At 39.8% G+C, this 21508-nt stretch overlaps 1 protein-coding gene across 9 annotated transcripts in view; it reads left to right on the top strand.

The window, feature by feature from the left end:
- CCSER2 (coiled-coil serine rich protein 2) overlaps positions 1-21508 on the top strand; it is a 245528-nt gene that overhangs the window by 30394 nt on the left and 193626 nt on the right. For all 9 annotated transcript variants that reach the window (XM_064290312.1, XM_064290313.1, XM_064290309.1 and 6 more), the window contains exon 2: positions 19234-20689. In XM_064290312.1, coding sequence (XP_064146382.1) covers positions 19273-20689 — 1417 coding nt within the window. In that variant the 5' untranslated portion in view covers positions 19234-19272. The remainder of the gene's footprint in view (positions 1-19233; positions 20690-21508) is intronic.

Below are 21508 nucleotides of genomic sequence, written 5' to 3'. Positions count from 1 at the left end.
AGATTTCAATGGTTTTGCTCATTTTATAACATTAATACATACTGGTCTGTCTGTAATAGTTCCTTGGACGTGGACAGATGTGGCTCTAGCAGCATGCTTGTCTGTTTTCCCACTCTTGCCTATTCTGTAATATTCTTTGGACTCAGGCAGACATGGCTGTGGCAGCATGCTTGTCCATTTTCCATTCTTGCCTATTCTGTAATATTGTTTGGACTCAGGCAGACATGGCTCTAGCAGCATGCTTGTCTGTTTTCCCACTCTTGCCTATTCTGTAATATTCTTTGGACTCAGGCAGACATGGCTGTGGCAGCATGCTTGTCCATTTTCCATTCTTGCCTATTCTGTAATATTGTTTGGACTCAGGCAGACATGGCTCTAGCAGCGTACTTGTCCGTTTTCCCACTCTTGCCTATTCTGTAATATTCTTTGGACTCGGACAGACATGGCTCTAGCAGCATGCTTGTCCGTTTTCTCACTTTTATCTCTTCTGTAGTATTTTATAGTATTTCCTTTTGTCTGTTCTATAATATTTCAGGCAGACATGGTTCTGGCAGCAAGCTTGTGCACTCCCCACTTTTGCCCTTTTGAACATAAGCCGAATAAAACTTTCTTTTTGCTTTACTAAACTTTGTGATGTTTTCTTCCCACAACAATATGTATATATGCCTCACTGGTTTTGCTTCTCTGGAGAACCCAGCCTAAGACAGTGATCAGGCTGACTGGCTTCTAGCTTAGTATTTCTCCCTTTCCTCAACATTTCTTCTCATTTCAGTGATCCTGGTCTCCTACTAAATCTAAGGATTAAGCTGCCTTTCAAAGCTTACCCATGTATCATTTCAACCAACCAGTTTTAGCTGCAGCACTCTTATCTCTCTTTCCCATATAACACTTTTATTTTCATTGTCCTTTATTGATTTCTTAGCCACCTCTAATTTGAGATGGTGAAAAGTATGTTTTTTGGTGTAATGTACTGAAGTCTCTTATGATTCAACAAAACTCAAGCAACTTGATTCTTTTCTGTTTGTGGTAGTTGTCTAGTTTGTAGGACATCTGTTTTCCTTGTTTTAATTATGTTTGCATAATGAGAGTTACTTTCTGATGCAATTTCTATTCATGTTACAGTTCATCGTTCAGGAATGAAATTTTTTCTCACTGTGATAATGTTGAAAAAACCTGCCTTTTATATTGTTTATTGGGAGGCTCTGGTAACTCCATCTTTTTTCCTAATTTTGTGTACTTGTTTCCTGTGGCTACATTTTTTTTTTTCTTTTCTAAGTTAAATTGAGCACCTTCGTCAGTTTTTTTTTTTCCTCATATTCTTCTGAAAGCTTCCTTGAAGTGTATTCTTCAGAAAATAGATTATTATTATTATTTTCACTAAAATTGGCTCTGTAGCTGCTTTGAATAATTCTTAAACATATTGTCTGTTCTCTTCTCTATTATACACAACGTTTACACTCACAGAAAAAGCAGGCTTTCTGATTTGTCCTCCATGAATAGGTTCTTGAATATTTTTCACTGTTAAATTTGATTGTTTCCTCCCCAACCTGTTAAAAACTACATACATCCATTATATATAATTTTCTGCAGTTTGCTACCTCCAGTATCTCAGGCACCTTGCCCATCACTAGTGAGGGTACTGGGAAAAGAATGGAGTAGTCTGCTCTATTCTTTTTGGCTCTATTCTATTCTTTTCATTTACTAACAAAAATTGCTGGATACAAACCAGTAAAGTGATGTCTTGAACTGCAGTTTGACAAACACAGGTGGATTGAGTGTTAGTTTAAGAAAACGAGTTGGAAAAAGACGATATAGAGTAGTGGTGGATTTGTATCCCAACTCCATCACTTACTAGCTGTGTTACCTTGGGAGAATTACTTAACCTTTCTGTACCTTAGTTTCTTCATTTGTAAAATACAGATTTTATCACCTTCATGTTATTCTTGTGAGGGTGAAATGGGTAAATATATAAGAAGCTCTTAGAACATTGCCTAATACGTAGTAATAGCTATGTAAGTGTTAGCTATTGCTGTTGCTTCTCCTGTCTGTATGAACTTGGACAAGTTACTTGAACCTCTCTAAACCTCAAGTTTCTTCATCTGTGAAATTGGAATAAGTGTATTTGTCTTGTAGTTTATATAATTCTTATTAATTGCTTAGTACAGTATCAGGTATATACTGTATCCTTGGTAAAGGTAACTACTATCATTAAGGACCTTCACAGTCATGTTGACCTCTTCTTTTGCCTTTGTGTGTGTCCTTTAGCAGGGACAATTAGGCCTTTCTTCCCTATGGTCCCATAGGAAGGAGAGTTTCTTGCCCAGGTCATGGAAACTCTGCAGAGCCTACCTTCGACAGGTTTCCTGTCCCTTGCGATATGGGCCTGAGCCAGCTGTAGTATATCATTCATTTGTATGCAGTGATGTCTATTATTTGCCAGGTTCTGTGCTAGATACTGAGGATTTAAAAAATAAATGAGTCTTTTCATTGAGCCACTGAGTATATATTATGGACATTTTCTTTTTTGAAATTATTTGTATTGCCCAAGTCTCCCGTATTCTTGATGGTTGAGCTGACTTGTGGCATTTAATAAGACCTAGTTCCTGCCTTTTCCCCCATATGTCTGTCAGTTTGTCATACTGTGGGGGGCTTGTGTGTTGCTCTGATGCTGGACGCTATGCCACCGGTATTCAGATACCAGCAGGGTCACCCACGGAGGACAGGTTTCAGCTGAGCTTCCAGACTAAGACCGACTAGGAAGAAGGACCTGGCAGTCTACTTCTGAAAAGCATTAGCCAGTGAAAACTTTATGAATAGCAGCAGAACATTGTCTGATATAGTGCTGGAAGATGAGCCCCCCAGGCTGGAAGGCACTCAAAAGACGACTGGGGAAGAGCTGCCTCCTCAAAGTAGAGTCGACCTTAATGACGTGGATGGAGTAAAGCTTTCAGGACCTTCATTTGCTGATGTGGCATGACTCAAAATGAGAAGAAACAGCTGCAAACATCCATTAATAATTGGAACCTGCAATGTACGAAGTATGAATCTAGGAAAATTGGAAATCATCAGAAAGGAAATGGAACGCATAAACATTGAGATCCTAGGCATTAATGAGCTGAAATGGACTGGTATTGGCCATTTTGAATCAGATAATCATATGGTCTGCTATGCTGGGAATGACAGCTTGAAGAGGAATGGTGTTGCATTCATCATCAAAAAGAACATTTCAAGATCTGTCCTGAAGTACAACGCTGTCAGTGATAGGATAATATCCATACACCTACAAGGAAGACCAGTTAATACGACTATTATTCAAATTTATGCACCAACCACTGAGGTCAAATTGAAGAAATAGAAGATTTTTATCAGCTGCTGCAGTCTGAAATTGATCGAACATGCAATCAAGATGCATTGATGATTACTGGCAATTGGAATGCGAAAGTTGGAAACAAAGAAGGATTGGTAGTTGGAAAATATGGCCTTGGTGATAGAAACAATGCAGGAGATCGAACGATAGAATTTTGCAAGACCAACGACTTCATCGCAAATACCTTCTTTCACCAACATAAATGGTGACTATACATGTAGACCTCGCCAGGTGGAACACACAGGAATCAATCAAATTGACTACATCTGTGGAAAGAGACGATGGAAAAGCTCAATATCATCAGCCAGAAAAAGGGCAGGGGCTGACTGTGGAACAAACCATCAATTGCCCCTGTGCAGGTTCAAGCTGAAACTGAAGAAAATCAGAACAAGTCCACAAGAGCCAAAATATGACCTTGAGTATATCCCACCTGAATTTAGACACCATCTGAAGAACAGATTTGACTCATTGAACACTAGTGGCTGAAGACCAGACGAGTTGTGGAATGACATCAAGGGCATCATACATGAAGAAAGCAAGAGGCCATTGAAAAGACAGGAAAGAAAGAAAAGGCCAAGATGGATGTCAGAGGAGACTCTGACACTTAAGAACATCGAGCAGCTAAAGCAAAAGGAAGAATTGATGAAGTAAAAGAACTGAACAGAAGATTTCAAAGGGTGGCTCGAGAAGACAAAGTATTATAATGACATATGTAGAGAGCTGGAGATAGAAAACCAAAAGGGAAGAACACACTCGGCATTTCTCAAGCTGAAAGAACTGAAGAAAAAATTCAAGCCTTGAGTTGCAATAGTGAAGGATTCTGTGGGGAAAATAATAAATGATGCAGGAAGCATCAAAAGAAGATGGAAGGAATACACAGAGGCATTATGCCAAAAAGAATTAGTTGATGTTCAGCCATGTCAAGGGGTAGCATATAATCAGGAACCGATGGTACTGAAGGATAAAGTCCAAGCTGCTCTGAAGGCACTGGCGAAAAACAAGGCTCCAGGAATTGACAGGATATCAATTGAGATGTTTCAAAAAACGGATGCAGCGCTGGAGGTGCTTACTCGTCTATGCCAAGAAATATGGAAGACAGCTTCCTGGCCAACTTACTGGAAGAGATCCGTATTTATGCCTGTTCCCAAGAAAGATGATCCATCCGAATGCAGAAATTACCGAACAATATCATTCAAGCAAAATTTTCCTGAAGATCATTCAAACATGGCTGCAGCAGTATGTCAACAGGGAACTGCCAGAAATTCGGGCTGGTTTCAGAAGAGGATGTGGAACCAGGGATATCATTGCTGATGTCAGATGGATCATGGCAGAAAGTGGAGAATACCGAAGGATGTTTACCTTTGTTTTATTGACTGTGCAAAGGCATTCGACTGTGTGGATCGTAACAAATTGTGGATAACATTGCGAAGAATGGGAATTCCAAAACACTTGATTGTGCTCATGAGGAATCTTTACATAGATCAAGAGGCATTTGTTTGGACAGAACAAGGAGATACTAATTGGTTTAAAGTCAGGAAAGGTGTGCACCACAGTTATATCCTTTCACCATACCTATTCAATCAATAATATGCTGAGGAAATAATCCTAGAAGCTGGACTCTATGAAGAAGAACCAAACATCAGGATTGGAGGAAGACTCATTAACAACCTGCGTTATGCAGATGACACAACCTTCCTTGCTTGCTGAAAGTGAAGAGATCTTGAAGCACTTACTAATGAAGATCCAAGACCACAGCCTTCAGTATGGATTGCACCTCAACATGAAGAAAATAAAAATCCTCACAACTGGACCAATGAGGAACATCATGATAAACGGAGAAAAGACTGAAGTTGTCAAGGATTTCATTTTACTTGGATCCACAATCAACAGCCCTGGAAGCAGCAGTCAAGAAATCAAATGATGCATTGCATTGGGCAAATCTGCTGCAAAGGACCTCTTTAAAGTGTTGAAAAGCAAAGATGTCACCTTGAAGACTAAGGTGTGCATGTCCCAAGGCATGCTATTTTCAGTCACATCATATTCATGTGAAAGCTGGACAGTGAATAAGGAAGACTGAAGAAGAATTGATACCTTTGAATTGTGGTGTTGGCGAAGAATATTGAATATACCATGGACTGCCAAAAGAAAGAATAAATCTGTCTTGGAAGAAGTACAGCCAGAATGCTCCTTAGAAGCAAGGATGGCGAGACTGCATCTTACATGCTTTGGACATGTTGTCAGGAGGGATCAGTCCCTGGAGAAGGACATCATGCTTGGCAAAGTACAGGGTCAGCAGAAAAAAGGAAGCCCCTCAATGAGATGGATTGACACAATAGCTGCAATGATGAGCTCAAGCATAGTGATGATTGTAGGGCTGGCACAGGACTGGGTAGCGTTTTGTTTTGTTGTGCATGGGGTTACTATGAGTGGGAACCAACTTGACGGCACCTAACAACAACAACAGCTCTTGTCTGAAGCCCTGTTGGTGTAGTGATTAAGAGCTCAGCTGCTAACCGAAAGGCCAGCAGTTGGACTCCACCAGGCGCTCCTTGGAAACCCTGTGGGGCAATTCTTCTGTGTCCTGTAGGGTAACTATCAGTTGGAACTGACTCGATGGCAGCGGGTTTGGTTGTTGGTAGTCCCTGTCTTCCCTAGCCTCATTCAGCAGCAGGCACAATTCCCTCAGCCTGCAGGTTCAGCCAGTCCAGACTAAGGTTGGTGAGTGGGGCCTGCTATAGTTGCTCCAGACTGGTGTTCAGTGTTCCTGGGGAGAGAGCCCTGAACAGTGTGCTTGTCAGGATGCTACCTCCTTCTCCACTTATCTGTAAATCAGAGCCTCTGTCTTGTTTCTTGTCTAGCATTCCAAGTCTTGTAATGGGCCTGGAAACCCCCGTAATCTTATATACTGTGGGATCTTGTTCCGACTGTTGTTCCTACCATGTTCTTTATTTTCCAACCTTCTCTTTTAGCTCTCTCCTGCAGCTTATACACAGAAAAAGAGGCAAATTATAAAAAAAAACTATTGCCTTCATGTTCCCTTAAATTATTGTCTTTTTTCTCTTGTCAGCGCTAATATGTTTAAAGAATGGGTTACGTTTCCAGACTCCTTTTCCTCACCTCCTTTCTGTCTTCAACGCACTGCAGTCAGGTGTCTCTGCCTCATTTGTCTCCTGAAACTGGTTTTGCAGAGGTGATCATTAACTTGAAAAGTGCCAAGTCCACCACTGTTTTAGTTTTTCATTTTTCTTTGCTTATCTGTGCATTTTGACCCTACTGCCTATTGCCATTTTCACTTCTTCCCCCCCATGACTGCTCTTGTGATTCTCTTCTTTCCTCTCGGGTTGTACATTCTTGGCCTTCTCTGTTGCTTTTGTTTTCTTCTGTGCATTAAATATTGGTGTTTCCCAGGACGGAGCTTCATTCTCTCCTTGTTCTGCATCTTCTTAGGGTAACCTCACGTGTTTCTGGTAGGACCTTTGACCTCATCCCCGTGCTGATAATTCCCAAATTATCATCTCCCATCCAGACCTTGTCCTTGAATTTCAGACCTTTTACTATCTAGTCAACACCCCACCTGCACCCTCTCTAGGCACCTTAAACTGAGCTTGACATGCTAAATCATGATCTCTTGCTTCAGATACAATGTTTACCAGCAGTTCACGGCATCACCCTTTTTCCAGTCAAACCAGCCTGGAATCCTGAACTCTTTGCTCTCTCTCATCTCCTGCATCTAATCAGCTAGCCAATTATTCATTAATTAATTGTGCTTTTATTTTGTGCCTGCTACTGTGGGGCAGTTCTACTTTGTTCTGTAGGGTCACCATGAGTCGAAATCAACTCGAAGGCAATGGGCACTGCAACAAAATTCTCAAGTTTCAATATTGCGGATATCTTTTGTACCTTTTCTTCAACTTTTTTTGCCTCAGGCCTTTGTCATCTTTCTAATGTATCTCTCCGTCTTCCTCTAGTCTGTCCTCCAGGTTGCAGTCAGATCATTGTTTTCCCTTTGGTCCCCTCATTGCCCGTGGTTAAGCCCTCATCTATTAGTATGGCACACACAACCCTCTGCAGGTTGTTTTTTCCATCATTCTCCCTTCTCCTGATAAATTTTTCTGAACCCTGTTCTTTACCCTTGTTCAACTCATTACAGTTTCTTGGATGTGCCATCTCCTTATGTAGGTCTTTGCTTCTGTTTATGCTCTTTACTTATCCTGGATTGCTTTTCACATCCAGGTCCTTATTATTTACCTGTGAGACTCAGCTCAAACATTGCCTTCCCTACAAAGCCTTTTATGATATCCCCCTCTCCCAACTGAGCCCTTTTCTTTGTGTCCCCATGTACTACCCTATATAATCTGTCATAGCAGCTATAGGACTTCATTGCCCTTCTCTTACCTTTATGTCTTTTTCCCTGTATTGGAATGCCTTATATCCATAGCCTGTAGCACAGAGCCTGATTGCTGATAGAACCCATTGTCATCGAGCCGATTCCGACCCATAGCAACCCTGTAGGACAGGGTAGAACTGCTCCATAGGGTTTCCAAGGAGAGGCTGGTGGATTTGAACTGCTGACTTTTTGGTTAGCACCTGAGCTCTTAACCACTACGCCACCAGGGCTCCGATACATAATAGGCTTTCAATAAACGTTTGATGACTGAATGAATGTGTTGTAAGTAATTACAGTCATGAGGACATTTCTCCCTTTACCATATTATGAACTTCTCATAGCAGGTTTTATGTCTTACCCACTGTGCTTATTTTTCAGGATCTTGTTTCCTAAGGGGAAACCCTGGTGGCGTAGTGATTAAGGGCTACGACTGCTGACCCAAATGTCAGCAGTTCAGATCCATCAGGCGCTCCTTGGAAACTCTATGGGGCAGTTCTACTCTGTCCTATAGGGTTGCTATGAGTTGGAATTGACTCGATGGCAACGGGTTTGGGTTTTTTTGGTTTTGTTTCTTAAGGGAGCCCCGGTGGTTCAGTGATTAAGAGCTTGGCTGCTAACCAAAATATTGGCCGTCAGAATTTACCAGCTACTCCTTGGAAACCCTATGGGGAAGTTCTGCTCTGTCCTGTAGGGTTGCTATGAATTGGAATTGACAGCAGTGGGTTTGGGTATCTCATAAGCGTCTAATTAAAAAGTGCTATTTAGTTGGAGGTGGGTAATGGATTCATTGGGGACCCCCTGCAAAGGAAGAAGTTGAATTGTGTTGCTCCCAAGCACAGTAAGATTGATCGTCCTTATGTTCTGTGGTCATCATGTCTTCAATCATAGTCAACTTATGGATGCAAATGCCCAACTTTAATCATTTTGGTATTTGGTAAGTTGAGAAGAATCTCAGTGTCAATACTCTGGGGATTGATTAAATGCTAACTGGTTACTGGTTTCATGATTTTTACTTAAAAAAACTTTTAAAGTATGAGTGTCCTAGTTGCTATTAAAAATTGTATGAGTAATTATCTACTTTGTAATTAAATCATAAGGGAGTCAGCATTTGAAAGATCACAGTCATACTTAGAATGTGTCAGGTCCCATTTTCATACAATTTTTTTTTAATGTTTTATGCCAAGAGTTTTAAGTTCCTTCTTGAAAAAACTACAATTAGGCACCATGGATGTGGGTAGGGATTGAGATTCCGAATTAGAATACGTTATTATGCAAGAAGGAAGCCATCAGGAAAGAGATTGGTTTGTTAAGTTCAGCAACCCAGTGTGGTTTATGAGAGAGGTAGGAGAAAACAAATTATGAATTTGGGTGCCTGTTTTACCGAGGTATTGATAAGCTGGATCTTATAAGCCAGTCTTATAGGACCTCGTATACTAAAATACACCATCAGTTTGTGTTAAGCTGTGGCATTTTTTATATACAGGTATTCCCTGATTTACGGTGTATTTGACTTACTGTAAGTGTAACTCTGCTTATAACTGTCCCTTTTTTTTGGTACATCTTATCATTTTTTTTTTTTTTAAACGATAAGATGTACTAAAAAAAAGGGACTGTTACAAGCGGAGTTTACAGTGCGTAATTTCATGATGCTGTCATCTGTAAGTTTATATGTAATGTTTCTAACTCCCAAAGACAGATTGAATTTATAAAGATACTGATAATAAAAGTCAATAGTAGTGAAAACTAAAAAAGAGAGGTATTCGACTCATGTTGGAACTGACTTGTGATGGAGTTGTCAGAACGGAACCCCGTCGTGTGTCAGGGACTACCTGTACTATGTTTTTACAGCATTAATTTTATTTTTGCTGTCTAATCTTTGTGGAACCATTAGCTCTGTCATGTTTGTTCTAGTCACAGCTGTGTCCCCAGTACCTCAAGAAGTACCTGGCATATAATGGGTACTCAGTAAACACTTAGTAAACAAACAGATGGTGCTATGGATAGCGCCGCAATTGTTTCGTGGAAAGTACATAGCAATAGCTCTCTTGGAGAAGAGAATGTGATTTAATGCACGTTTCTCAGCTCTGGGTTTTATTGTCTTTCATTTGCAGCCAAGGTTTTCTTTTCTTCCCCTCTGGGTGAAGTTTAGCCCTCTAGACTGCATAGAGAGCCCACTTGCTTCTTGAGTTCCTTACCTATGTTCCCCCTGCCTCCACCATTTGGAGGACACATATAATTACAAAATAGGGCAGTTTGTGTGAGGTTAGGTTTTAAAGTTAGCGTGTAGCTTAAAAATCTTGTGTAGTCAAAATCGCCCTTGAAAAATCAGATGGTAACCTGTGTTCATCCTAGTGATCTTTTTCTTATACCTTTAGATCAACACCAGTTCAAGTAGTTTAATTATACAAAAAGTTTGCATATTCAGATATTAGTATCACACTAGTGGTAAGATGACAAGCATGTGTGAACTAAGACTGGTTGAGGAAAAAGAGAATCATCTCTTCCCTCATAAATTCACCTTATCATGTGTTCTTATTGAGTAGAATAATGGATGGAATCACCTACAACGTTAATGTTTCTATTTCTGCCTTTCCAAAGTAATTTTAATCTGTGATTGCCTCCCCTGGACTCCCAATCTCCGTCTCCACTCTTTTTCAGGTACAGAAACTCATTTATTTATAGTTATAAGTTCTGAAAGATTGTTGGCAAATCTGTTTGTAAACAATTGTTAAGATCTTTCTTAACATTGTTGAGAAAATTTTATTTCAGTGAGTAGTTTTGTTCACATATACAAAAGCTCATGTGTTGAAATTTAGTGAGTAGAAGAGCTTCTCAGTGTGGGATCAATGAACCCTGGGCGTTTTCTGCCTCCTTCTGATGGTCCTGGGACCCTGATTTACCTTGTCGGATTTGATCCTCAGAAGAGCTCCTGTAACCTCTTCTCACTCTTAGTAATTCAAGGTGATGGGAACATCTAATTTAGCACCTAGGTAGACCCCTCTCTCTTTTTTTTTTTCTAACAAAATATTTGTCATTTCAACATTTTTTTTTTTTTTGTACTTTAGGTGAAAGCTTACAGCTCAAGTTAATCTCTCATACAAAATTTTATACACATATTGTCATGTGACACTAGTTGCAATCCCTGCTATCTGAAAGCACACTCTCCTTTTCCACCCTGTGTTTCCCAGGTCCCTCCAACCAACTCCTGTCCCTTCCTGCCTTCTCAGGCTGCCTCCAGGCAGGAGCTGCCCATTTGGTCTCAGGCATCTGCTTGTACTCAGAAGCACACTCTTCATGAGTATTGTTTTATGTTTTATAGACCAGTCTAATCTTTGTCTGAAGAGTGGTCTTCGGGAATGGTTTTAGTTCTGGGCTAAAACAGCATTGGAGACCATGGCTTCAGGGTTTCCTCCAGTCTCAGTCAGACCATTATGTTTTGTCTTTTTATGTGAATTTGAGCTCTGTGTCACCCTTTTCTGCCACTCTGTCAGGAAGTCTCTGTTGTGTTCCCTGTCAGGGTGGTTATTTTGGTTCCTAGGTGCCATCTAGTTCTTTTAGTTTCAGGCTGATGGAGTCTCTGGTTTATGTGGCTCTTTTGTTTTTTGAACTAATATTGTTCTTGTGTCTTTGGTGTTCTTCATTTTCCTTTGGTAAAAGTGGGTTGGGGCCAACTGAGTCTGGTTTTGTTGATTGCCGTATGTCTTAATAATTTTTGTTTTGTTTTTTTTCTTTTTTGGTTTTGTGTTTTTGCTTTTCTAGATGTCTCATAATTTGTGATTGAATACTGGTTATCATGTGTAGAAGTATAGTAGAGACCAAGATAAAAAGTGTTTATGCCTGGAAATGAGCAGACTTTTTCTTTTGGTAGGTTGTTTAGCTAACTTAGTCAAGAGTTAAGCTGTGGTTATGCTTTGGTTGTTGCTTTCATTCCTTCAGATCACTGCACAATTCAGTTCCTGTAGTGTTGGGCTGCTGCTGTCTGCTCCCCCATTCTCAGTTTCAGTTATCTATGCCACACAAGAGCCTTCTCTCCCTGCGCTTGTATCTGTCCTCTTAGCAGACTGGTATTACTCCTTACTTGATAGTGGGTGGGACCTGGGGAGGTTCGGGCTTAGGCCTCTGCTGACTCTGGGCCTGGGGTGGGTTTTTCCCAGCATTTCTATCCCTCTTCCCTATGGTGGCTGAACTGTGTCTCGTATCTATGGTTGGTTGTGGATGAGATTTTCCTGCTCCTCTCCTAGTGCTAGTGGACCTCTGCTTGGTGTAGGGTTTTAAGCCCAAGACAGTTTCCTGCCCCTCCCCCAGGAGCAATGGATTTTCTATTTCTCCATCAGAAGCAGAAGGATTTTACTTTGCTCCTTTCTGAGGTACAGTGGATCTCTTCCTGTGCCCTGGGAGCAAGCCCTACCCCAGCAGCTAAAGCTTTTGCTTTGTAAGATAGGAGAATATAGTGAAACAAGCAGAGCTTAGTGCTTGTCCCCCGGTAGCCTCTGGTCACCTCCTGAATGCCTGTACCACTGAGAGAGGGCTCCCTCGAGTCTCTGCTCTGCCCCCAGTCTTTCTCTTAAACACTGGGTTGAGGCGCATAAGTAAACAAAAGGCTTGAAAAATTAAAGGGTGATTATATGAATGTGAGGAGCCCTTGTGGCACAGCAGTTAAGAGCTCGGCCGGTAACCAAAAGCTTGGTGGTTCGAATCTGCCAGCCGCTCTTTGGAAACCGTATGGGGCAGCTCTACTCTGTCCTGTAGGGTCGCTGTGAGTCAGACTTGACTTGATGGCAGTGGGTTTGGTTTTTGGTATATGAATGTGAGGAGTCCCTGGTGGCGTTAACGGGTAATGTGCTGGGCTGCTAACTGAAATGTTAGTGGTTCCGAGTCCTTCAGAGATGCCTTGGAGGAAAGACGTGACGATCTACTTCTGAAAAAGTAGCCACTGAAAGCCCTATGGAGCACGGTTGTACTCTAACATGCATGCGGTCCCCATGAGTCGGAATTGACTCGATGGCAACTTGTTTTACATGTATGTGAGGCCAAGTTTCAGAAGTGCCTATACATAGTCATCAGCCTTTTTCACTTAACTGCTCTTGGCCTCAGTAGTGGATTTATGCCCGTGTAAATCTCTGAAATACAAGCAATTCTTACCTTCCAAAAAGCTATTTGAAAAACTAAAAAAAGAATATGAGTAGGTTGTTCCTCAGATGATAAGGTAATGGATATGGGGGGGAGAAAAAAGATGCCATCGAGTCAATTCTGAGTCATAGCAAGCCTACAGGACAAAGTAGAAGTAGTTGCCCCGTAGGGTTCCAAGGCTGTAAGTCTTTACAGAAGCAGATTGCCATATCCTTCTTCCTTAGAGCGGCTGTTGAGTTCCATCTGCTGACTTTAGCAGCCGAGTGCTTAATCGCTGCACCACCAGGGCTCCTCATGGATACGAAAAGTCTTTGAAAAAGTGAAAACTGTTACTGTTTCTCTGCAAAACATCTCCTGTAATTAATACCCAGGTCCTTTTGTCTTTATTCGCTCCACTGACAGCGCCAGCTCCATCTTTTACCCTTGTCTGTAGCTATCAGTAAACCCCTCAGAATATTTCATTCTAAGCAAAATTATCTCCTTTGCTGGAAGACAATCTGCATGAGCCTTGGAATCAGATAGTCTTGAACTTGAATCCTCTTTAGCAGTTTACGAACCTGTGACTTTGGATAAGTATTTTAGCTTTTCCGAATCCCGCTTTATCTATTTAAGAGGGGATAAAATTCATCACCTTATAATGTTGTTATGAAGACTAAAGAGTCAGCAGGGATAGAGTGGTAAGCATGGTACCTGTCCTGGTGGATGATGTTTGCTCCTTTTCCCTCCGTTTCCAATTGTGGAGTCCTTTTAAAAGTAAGAAACTTTGATTTACTAGTTTTTGAAAAAGGAATTCGTAAGTAGTTTTAAAAATTGTTTTAAATGTGAAATACTAGTATTGAAAATATGCTATACTTTAAACAATTTTTCTTACAGAAATTACCTCAGAAAATTTCAGACATTCCCAAGCTTTGTACCAGGTATTATTCTTAGTTCAGCATTAAATTAAAGCTCACAGATAATTTAAAGTATGTCAGCAAACACGTACTTTTTAAAATTTTTATGATTGCGTCTTTTTACCCTTTCAGAGAGATTGCCTCTCAGGTAAAGTGCATCAAAGACAGCACAACTACCAAAATGAGGTAGCCTCACAAAGTCTGTTTATCTCATTGGGAAATTATAAGCAAATGTAGGAGAAAGCAGCTTTATGAATGTTTGAAGATAGATGGTAGCCCATCAACAGATGAAGTGACAATACCTATAATGTAAGCAGATATGGAAACTTCATAGATGAGCCATTAGGTTAATTTTTAGACCACAGTCCAAGATGATTGATACTGTTTTTGTGCAATTATTTATACATTTAGAAATCAGTAAATATTCTGGTTAATAAATAGTACTCTCAGGTTCTAACGTTATCTTTTTTTTTTCCTCAAGTAATAGCACCCCATACACTTTGTAGTAGTTGTGTTTTTTCTTATGGGCTTATCTTGTGCCTCTAAGTTATTAATACTTAGGATGTTCTTGGGAGGTAATACACATTGCCCTGTTTTAGACAGAAAGTAGAGGCCTAGAGAAGTGAAGGAATAGTGTTCCCCCTTCAGTCTACTGGTGACAGCCGGGAAATGTTAAAGCCTTTCTGACTCACTGAGTCGCTGGAGGACAGAATATTTAATATGTGTCATTTAGTGATTTGCATTATGACCCATGTCTCTAATATCATTCCACTTTTCTTATAACTGTCCTGAAAGTGTTGGAGTGGGTGAGTGGGTAGTATGTTTTATGGTGAAGACCATCTTCAGAAACAGGGATGGCAGTCACCTGGTGTGGATGTTGCCACTCTCCCTTTCTTTGCTTATCAGCAGACGTTGTTGTTTAATCATGACACTTTATTGCTCAGTCTGCATTTAGCCTCAGAATCTTTTTCAAACATTACTCAAGGCAGCTAATACCAGTCGTTCCCATGACCACAAAACAAAGTTATTTTTCATTCTTGACTTACTGTGTGTTACATTAACTTGAACTAGGCTTGTAAAATTATAATGTGTGGTACTGTGGTGGGCCTGAAAGTAAACAGGGCTCCATTTATGCTTTCAAAAGCTTACTTTATTAGGGGTCAGATAGACTCACACATAGTTATAAGACAGACTAGATTTTATTATTGATGTGAATTGTACTTCTTCTGATACAATATGAGTGAATTCCCCTTGATGTCTTTCCCACCTTAGCTGTGACCTTATCTTCTCCTTTTTTTTTTAATTTGAATTACATCTATTTTATGTGTTTTGGGAAAAACTGACATCTTGATATTATTGAGCTTTCATGAATATGGTGTGTCTCTCTGTTTATTAAGGTCTTACTGTCTTTCAATAAAGTTTTTAAATGCTCTTTTTTTTTAATTTTTTATTGTGCTTTAAGTGAAAATTTACAAATCAAGTCAGTCTCTCACATAAAAACTTATATACACCTTGCTACATACTCCCAGTTGCTCTCCCCCTAATGAGACAGCCCGCTCCCTCCCTCCACTCTCTCTTTTCCTGTCCATTTTGCTAGCTTCTAACCCCTCTACCCTCTCATCTCCCCTCCAGGCAGGAGATGCCAACATAGTCTCAAGTGTCCACCTGATCCAAGAAGCTCATTCCTCACCATCATCCCTCTCCATCCCATTGTCCAGTCTAATCCCTGTCTGAAGAGTTGGCTTTGGGAAAGGTTCCTGTCCTGGGCCAACAGAAGGTCTGGGGGCCATGACCGTCAGGGTCCTTCTAGTCTCAGTCAGACCATTAAGTCTGGTCTTTTTATGTGAATTTGGGGTCTGCATCCCACTGCTGTCCTGCTCCCTCAGGGGTTCTCTGTTGTGTTCCCTGCCAGGGCAATCATCGGTTATAGCCAGGTACCATCTAGTTCTTCTTGTCTCAGGCTGATGTAGTCTCTGGTTTATGTGGCCCTTTCTGTCTCTTGGGCTTGTAATTACCTTGTGTCCTTGGTGTTCTTCATTCTCCTTTGGTCCAGGTGGGTTGAGACAATTGATGCATCTTAGATGGCCGCTTGCTAGCGTTTGAGGCCCCAGATGCCACTCTCCAAAGTGGGATGCAGAATATTAATAGATTTTATTATGCCAGTTGACTTAGATGTCCCCTGAAACCATGGTCCCCAAACCCCGCCCCTGCTATGCTAGCCTTCGAAGCATTCAGTTTATTCAGGAAACTTCTTGCCTTTTGGTTTAGTCCGGTTGTGCTGACCTTGCCTGTATTGTGTGTTGCCTTTCCCGTCACCTAAAGTAGTACTTATCTACTATCTAATTAGCGAATATCCTTCTCCCTCCCCCTCTCTTAACCATCAAAGAATATTTTCTTCTCTGTTTAAACTATTTCTCGAGTTCTTGTAATAGTGGTTTTATACAATATTTGGAAACCCTGGTGGCGTAGTGGTTTTAAGTGCTACAGCTGCTAACTAAGAGGTCAGCAGTTCAAATCCACCAGGCGCCCCTGGAAACTCTATGGGGCAGTTCTACTCTGCCCTATAGGGTTGGCGCTATGAGTCGGAATCAGCTCGAAGGCAGTGGGTTTATACAATATTTGTCCTTTTGCATCTGACAAATTTCACTCAGCATAATGCCTTCCAGATTCCTCCATGTTATGAAATGTTTCACAGATTCATCACTGTTATTTATTGATGTGTAGTATTCCGTTTGTGAATATACCATAATTTATTCGTTCATCCGTTGATGGGCACCTTGGTTGTTTCCATCTTTTTGCCATTTTAAACAGTGCTACAGTGAACATGGGTGTGCATATATCTGTTCGTGTGAAGGCTCTTATTTCTCTAGGATATATTCCAAGGAGTGGGATTGCTGGATCGTATGGTAGCTCTATTTCTAGCTTTTTAAGGAAGTGCCAAATCGATTTCCAAAGTGGTTATACCATTTTACATTCCCACCAGCAGTCCATAAGTGTTCCAATCTCTCTACATCCTCTCCAACATTTATTATTTTGTGTTTTTTGGATTAATGCCAGCCTTGTTGGAGTGAAGTGGAATCTCATTGTTATCTTCTCCTTTTATATACAACCTCAGTGCACCTTCTGAGGGTGCATGTTGTTAGTTATCTACTTTTCTGTATTTGAAGGGCATGAGGTGGTGTTGGAGGAAGAGTTCTTTTGGGGCTCCAGATTCTCTTGTCTCTTTTTGGGTCTTGTTAAGTGTCTTGTACAAGGCTTGCTCCATTCTGCCAAGAGTATTGTGCATTTGTTTGGGTTTCAGATCTTCCCCCAACACAAAATAAACCCACTGCTGCTGAGTCCTTTCTGACTCACAGTGACCCCATAGGACTTCTAAGGCTGTAAAATCTCTAGGGAAGCAGATTGCTACACCTCTTTCCTGTGCAGCCACTGGTGATTTTGAATTGCCTACCTTTCGATTAGCAGTCCAGCGCTTTAAGCACTGTGCCACCAGGACTCCTTTAACTCACAATAGTGCCTTGGAAGTTGGCAAGTCCTGGTGGCTCCTTTTGCCTCTTGCTGAAGTTTCAAAAACGATTTGTCCTCAATATGTTTTCCTTGACTTTTCCAGTGCTGTCAAATCATACCCATAGCCAAACTGTAAGGCACTTATTAAAAGTTTTAAGTTTTACCGACTTACCTGTTTTCCTCATTATTGTTTCCATGCAGTGTAAGGTAGGAGCTGTACAACATTGTACAGAACCTTTGTCTGGCCACTACTTTTGAAAATTTGTAGGTTCCCTGAGGTTGGGTGATTCAAATGATTAATACCCTCAGTTGCAAATGGAAAGGTTGGAGATTTGAGTCCACTCATAGGTACCTCAGAAGAAAGGCCTGCCTATTTATTTCTGAAAAATCAGCCATTAAAAACCCTGTGGAGCACAGTTCTACTCTGGCACACGTAGCGTCACCGTGAGTCGGAATCAACTCAGTGGCAACTGTAATTGCAGTGAGCATGTAGTGACCGTACTATATTTGACTTATTGTTAGGTCAGACGTTTTATATTTCTAGTGTATTTTTGTAATCTCACCACATGGTATGTTGTAATTAATTAAATAGCTACTCAAAGGGGAGACACTGGTTGTTTCTAGTTTTATGCTCTTTGTGTTTGTGCGTTGAACATATTTTGTGTTTGCAGTTTGTATTACTTTTAAAGTAAATTTGAGAACTTGAAATTAATAGACTAATCAACTTTGTTTATTAAATTATTAGAACTCCCATCCTGACAATAACTGTAGTGTCTGTTTATGTTAGTAGGTGCAAATTCTTTTAAGATGGTTGCTTAAAATGACTGTTGATATCCCTACCCTTAAGAAGAATTTTTTTCTTTTGTTGCTATTCTATTCCTACCACATCTTTCCTGTGGCTTTAATAATTAAGATTTTTAAATGTATTCTAGTTTTTATAAGATCATGTGTACTTTTTGAGAAAATGAGATCATATCTTCTTAACTTTAAAGGAGAGACTATTACCCAAAGGGGAAAAATAATTAGAAATTAGAAGATGTACTGTAGAAGTACTGATTTTTTTTCTAAATTTTACTTATTTTGTTGTTGTGGCAGATATACACAGCAAAATGTATGCCAGTTCAACAGTTTCTACACATACAATTTAGTGACATTGATTACATTCTTTCAGTTGTGCAACCATTCTCACGCTCCTTTTGAGTTGTTCCTCTGTCATTGACATAAACTCACTGGCCCTAAGGTTCATATCTAACCTTTCAAGTTGCTTTTGTCAATTTGATCCCATATAGATAGTTCTTAAAAGAGTATAATGCTCAAGGCAGACATTTTTTTATTAGTTAAGCTAAACTATTGTTGGTTTTAAGATGACTTCAGGGGATATTTTTGGTTTAAGGTTTAAATATTGTCTCAAGGCAGTACCTTCAGGTGTTCATCCAACCTCCATGGCTCCAGAAAGCCTAGAGTCCATGAGAATTTGAAGTTGTGTTCTGCATTTTCCCTGTTTTGATCAGGATTCTGCTGTGGGATCTTTGGTCACAATGTTCAGTAATGGTAGCAAAGGAGGCAGTTGTTCATAGAGGGATCCCTATCCTCCTCCTATTCCAGACTTCCCTTCTTCCTCAGTTGCTCCAGGTGAATAGATTGTTGTGCCTTCGGTGACAGTTATTTATTTATTATTACAGTCAAATTGGATAGTCTGATTTTATTTTTTCTGGACTTGGATGTCATCGTCTGTAACCCAAGTTTATAAAAAATGTTCTTTATTCTAGTGTAATGTTATTAATTTAATAAATGCCTTCAATATCTAAGAATCCTGTAGGAATCAGTAGTAGTGTTTGGGCTTTGCTGCATCTAATTATATAAGTATTATATGTATTCATGTTATGTAATGATCTTTGTAAGTGTGCTTATTTAGGAATGCTGACTCTACTTTTTTTTTTCCTCCTCAGAGTCTGTCAATCTTTAAGGACAAATGCACTTTATAGCTCATGGAAGAAAAAACACCAATCAAGACATTTTTGGGTTCAAAGTTGCCGAAGTATGGAACAAAATCCGTAAGAAGCACACTGCAGCCGATGCCAAATGGGACACCTGCTAGCTTACTAGGAGTTTCCAAGGGTGGTAATGTCAAAAGTTACATAAAAAATAATGGCTCAGATTGTCTCTTGTCCCATTCATTTAATTGGAGGAAGGCAAACCAATACCAACTCAGTGAACAGAGTGCTGGAGAACCTAACAATACTCGAAATTCATGTGATAGATTAATTGATCCTGAAAAACATGCCCCTATTCAAGGAATGTTTGATAAAAGTAGGATAAAAGGAGGTTTGAAAAGTGTCTCTGTACTTACCTCAAAGGTGACAAAGCCATCCACTGTGTTTGTGTCATCTACAGAGGAGTTAAACCAGAAATCTTTGTCTGGACCATCTAATTTGGGTAAATTCACCAAAGGTACATTATTAGGAAGGACTTCGTATTCTTCAGTCAGTGCCCCCAAATCACAGTTGAATGGATTTTATGGAAGTCGCTCAGCTGGTAACATGCAAAGGCCTAGAGCAAATTCCTGTGCCACCAGAAGTAGCTCTGGAGAAAGCTTAGCACAATCCCCAGACAATATTAAGTCTGTTACTTGTGAAAAAATGGTGAGGTCACAAAGTTTTTCACATTCCATTCAGAGTTCATTCCTTCCACCTTCATCTATAACCAGATCACGTTCCTTCAACAGAGCTGGAGATCTTACTAAGCCTTATCAGAACCAACAGCTCCACATTAGAGTGCCTCTGAGGTCAAGTATGCTAACAAGAAATTCCCGGCAGTCGGAAGTACTCAATGGGAATGAACATTTAGGGTATGGATTTAATCGGCCTTATCCAGCTGGTGGAAAGAAGGTGGTTTTACCCAATGGACCCAGTATGACTTCCACTTTGGGTTATAGGATGATGCATCCCTCTTTGCTGAAATCCAATAGACCTCCATTTGCTGGGAGTATCACAGTTGATGGTAATAAAAATGCACCTGCTGACAAGTGTATAGAGGAACATGCTACAGTTTTGGCTAATGACAGAGCTGCTAATAAGGAGCAAGAACTAATTAAAAATGATGGTTATAGAACAGGAAATGACCAGACCATAAAGACTGATGCTAAAATTAGATATCTGAGTGATGATGTGGATGATATTTCTTTGTCTTCTTTGTCATCTTCTGATAAGAATGATTTAAGTGAAGACTTTAGTGATGATTTTATAGATATTGAAGACTCTAACAGAACTCAGATAACTCCAGAGGAAATTTCTCTCAAGGAAGAAAAGCATGAAAATGTACCGCCAAAGGATATATTTGATTCCCCCAAGGAAAATGAAAAATCTTTCCATAAAACTGATGAATGGATAGCTATAAGTGTGGCTGGTAAATATTAATATTTAAGTTTGTTTTCTTCTAGAATTTTTTATAACTGAATTTATATTTAGGATTATCTTCTGATAAATACCAAGGCACTATCAATTTCACAGTCCATATTAAATGACTGTTAGAAGGAGGGATGGATCTAAATAAAATTGAAATAGGGCAACATTTATCTTCTTGCTCAGTAACTTTTGTTGTCATAACAATAATGATATCAGTAACAACACGCTTCGCCTAACAAGCCTTTCCTCACCTCTTCTTGGCTGTCATGTACAGGGTTACTTCTATTTAGTGTACATAGTGCTTCAAAATTATTTTTTTTTCCCCCACTTTGCCCCACCAGTGGCATTCCATACAACCATCTCTTCTTTTAGGGTAGTAGATTGTCGCTATATGCTAAGAGCAAAGCTATAACAGAGGATAAATGAGATTGTGTAGGTTATGTCCAATATAATGAATTTTTTTTATCCCAGGAAATTTATATTTTTTAAAGGAGGAGTTAGATTTCTTATCTAATAGTCTTTATAATTAATGGGTCAATCAACTAGATGGCAATGGGTTTGGTTTTGTTTTTGGTTTTGGTTTTATAGTTACAGAGGAGGGGTGTTACCACGTTAAAAGTAAATAATTGGGAAATATTAAAAGAATATGAGACTATTTTTCTAGGAATATTTTAGAAGTGAAAGATGGTTAAATGAATTTTCTTTATATCTACTGGAAAATCTTTCAGTAGGTTATCTTTGAGATTTTGCATCTTGATTTTTAATTTTTTATTAGAATTTAGAAAATGCTACAGTTAAGAATTTTTTGCCAACCTTTTTG

Source organism: Loxodonta africana, chromosome 8, assembly GCF_030014295.1.
Source record: "Loxodonta africana isolate mLoxAfr1 chromosome 8, mLoxAfr1.hap2, whole genome shotgun sequence".
NCBI lineage: Eukaryota > Metazoa > Chordata > Mammalia > Proboscidea > Elephantidae > Loxodonta > Loxodonta africana.
The sequence above is the reverse complement of the archived record's forward strand: the minus strand, read 5'-3'. Positions and strand labels throughout refer to the sequence as shown.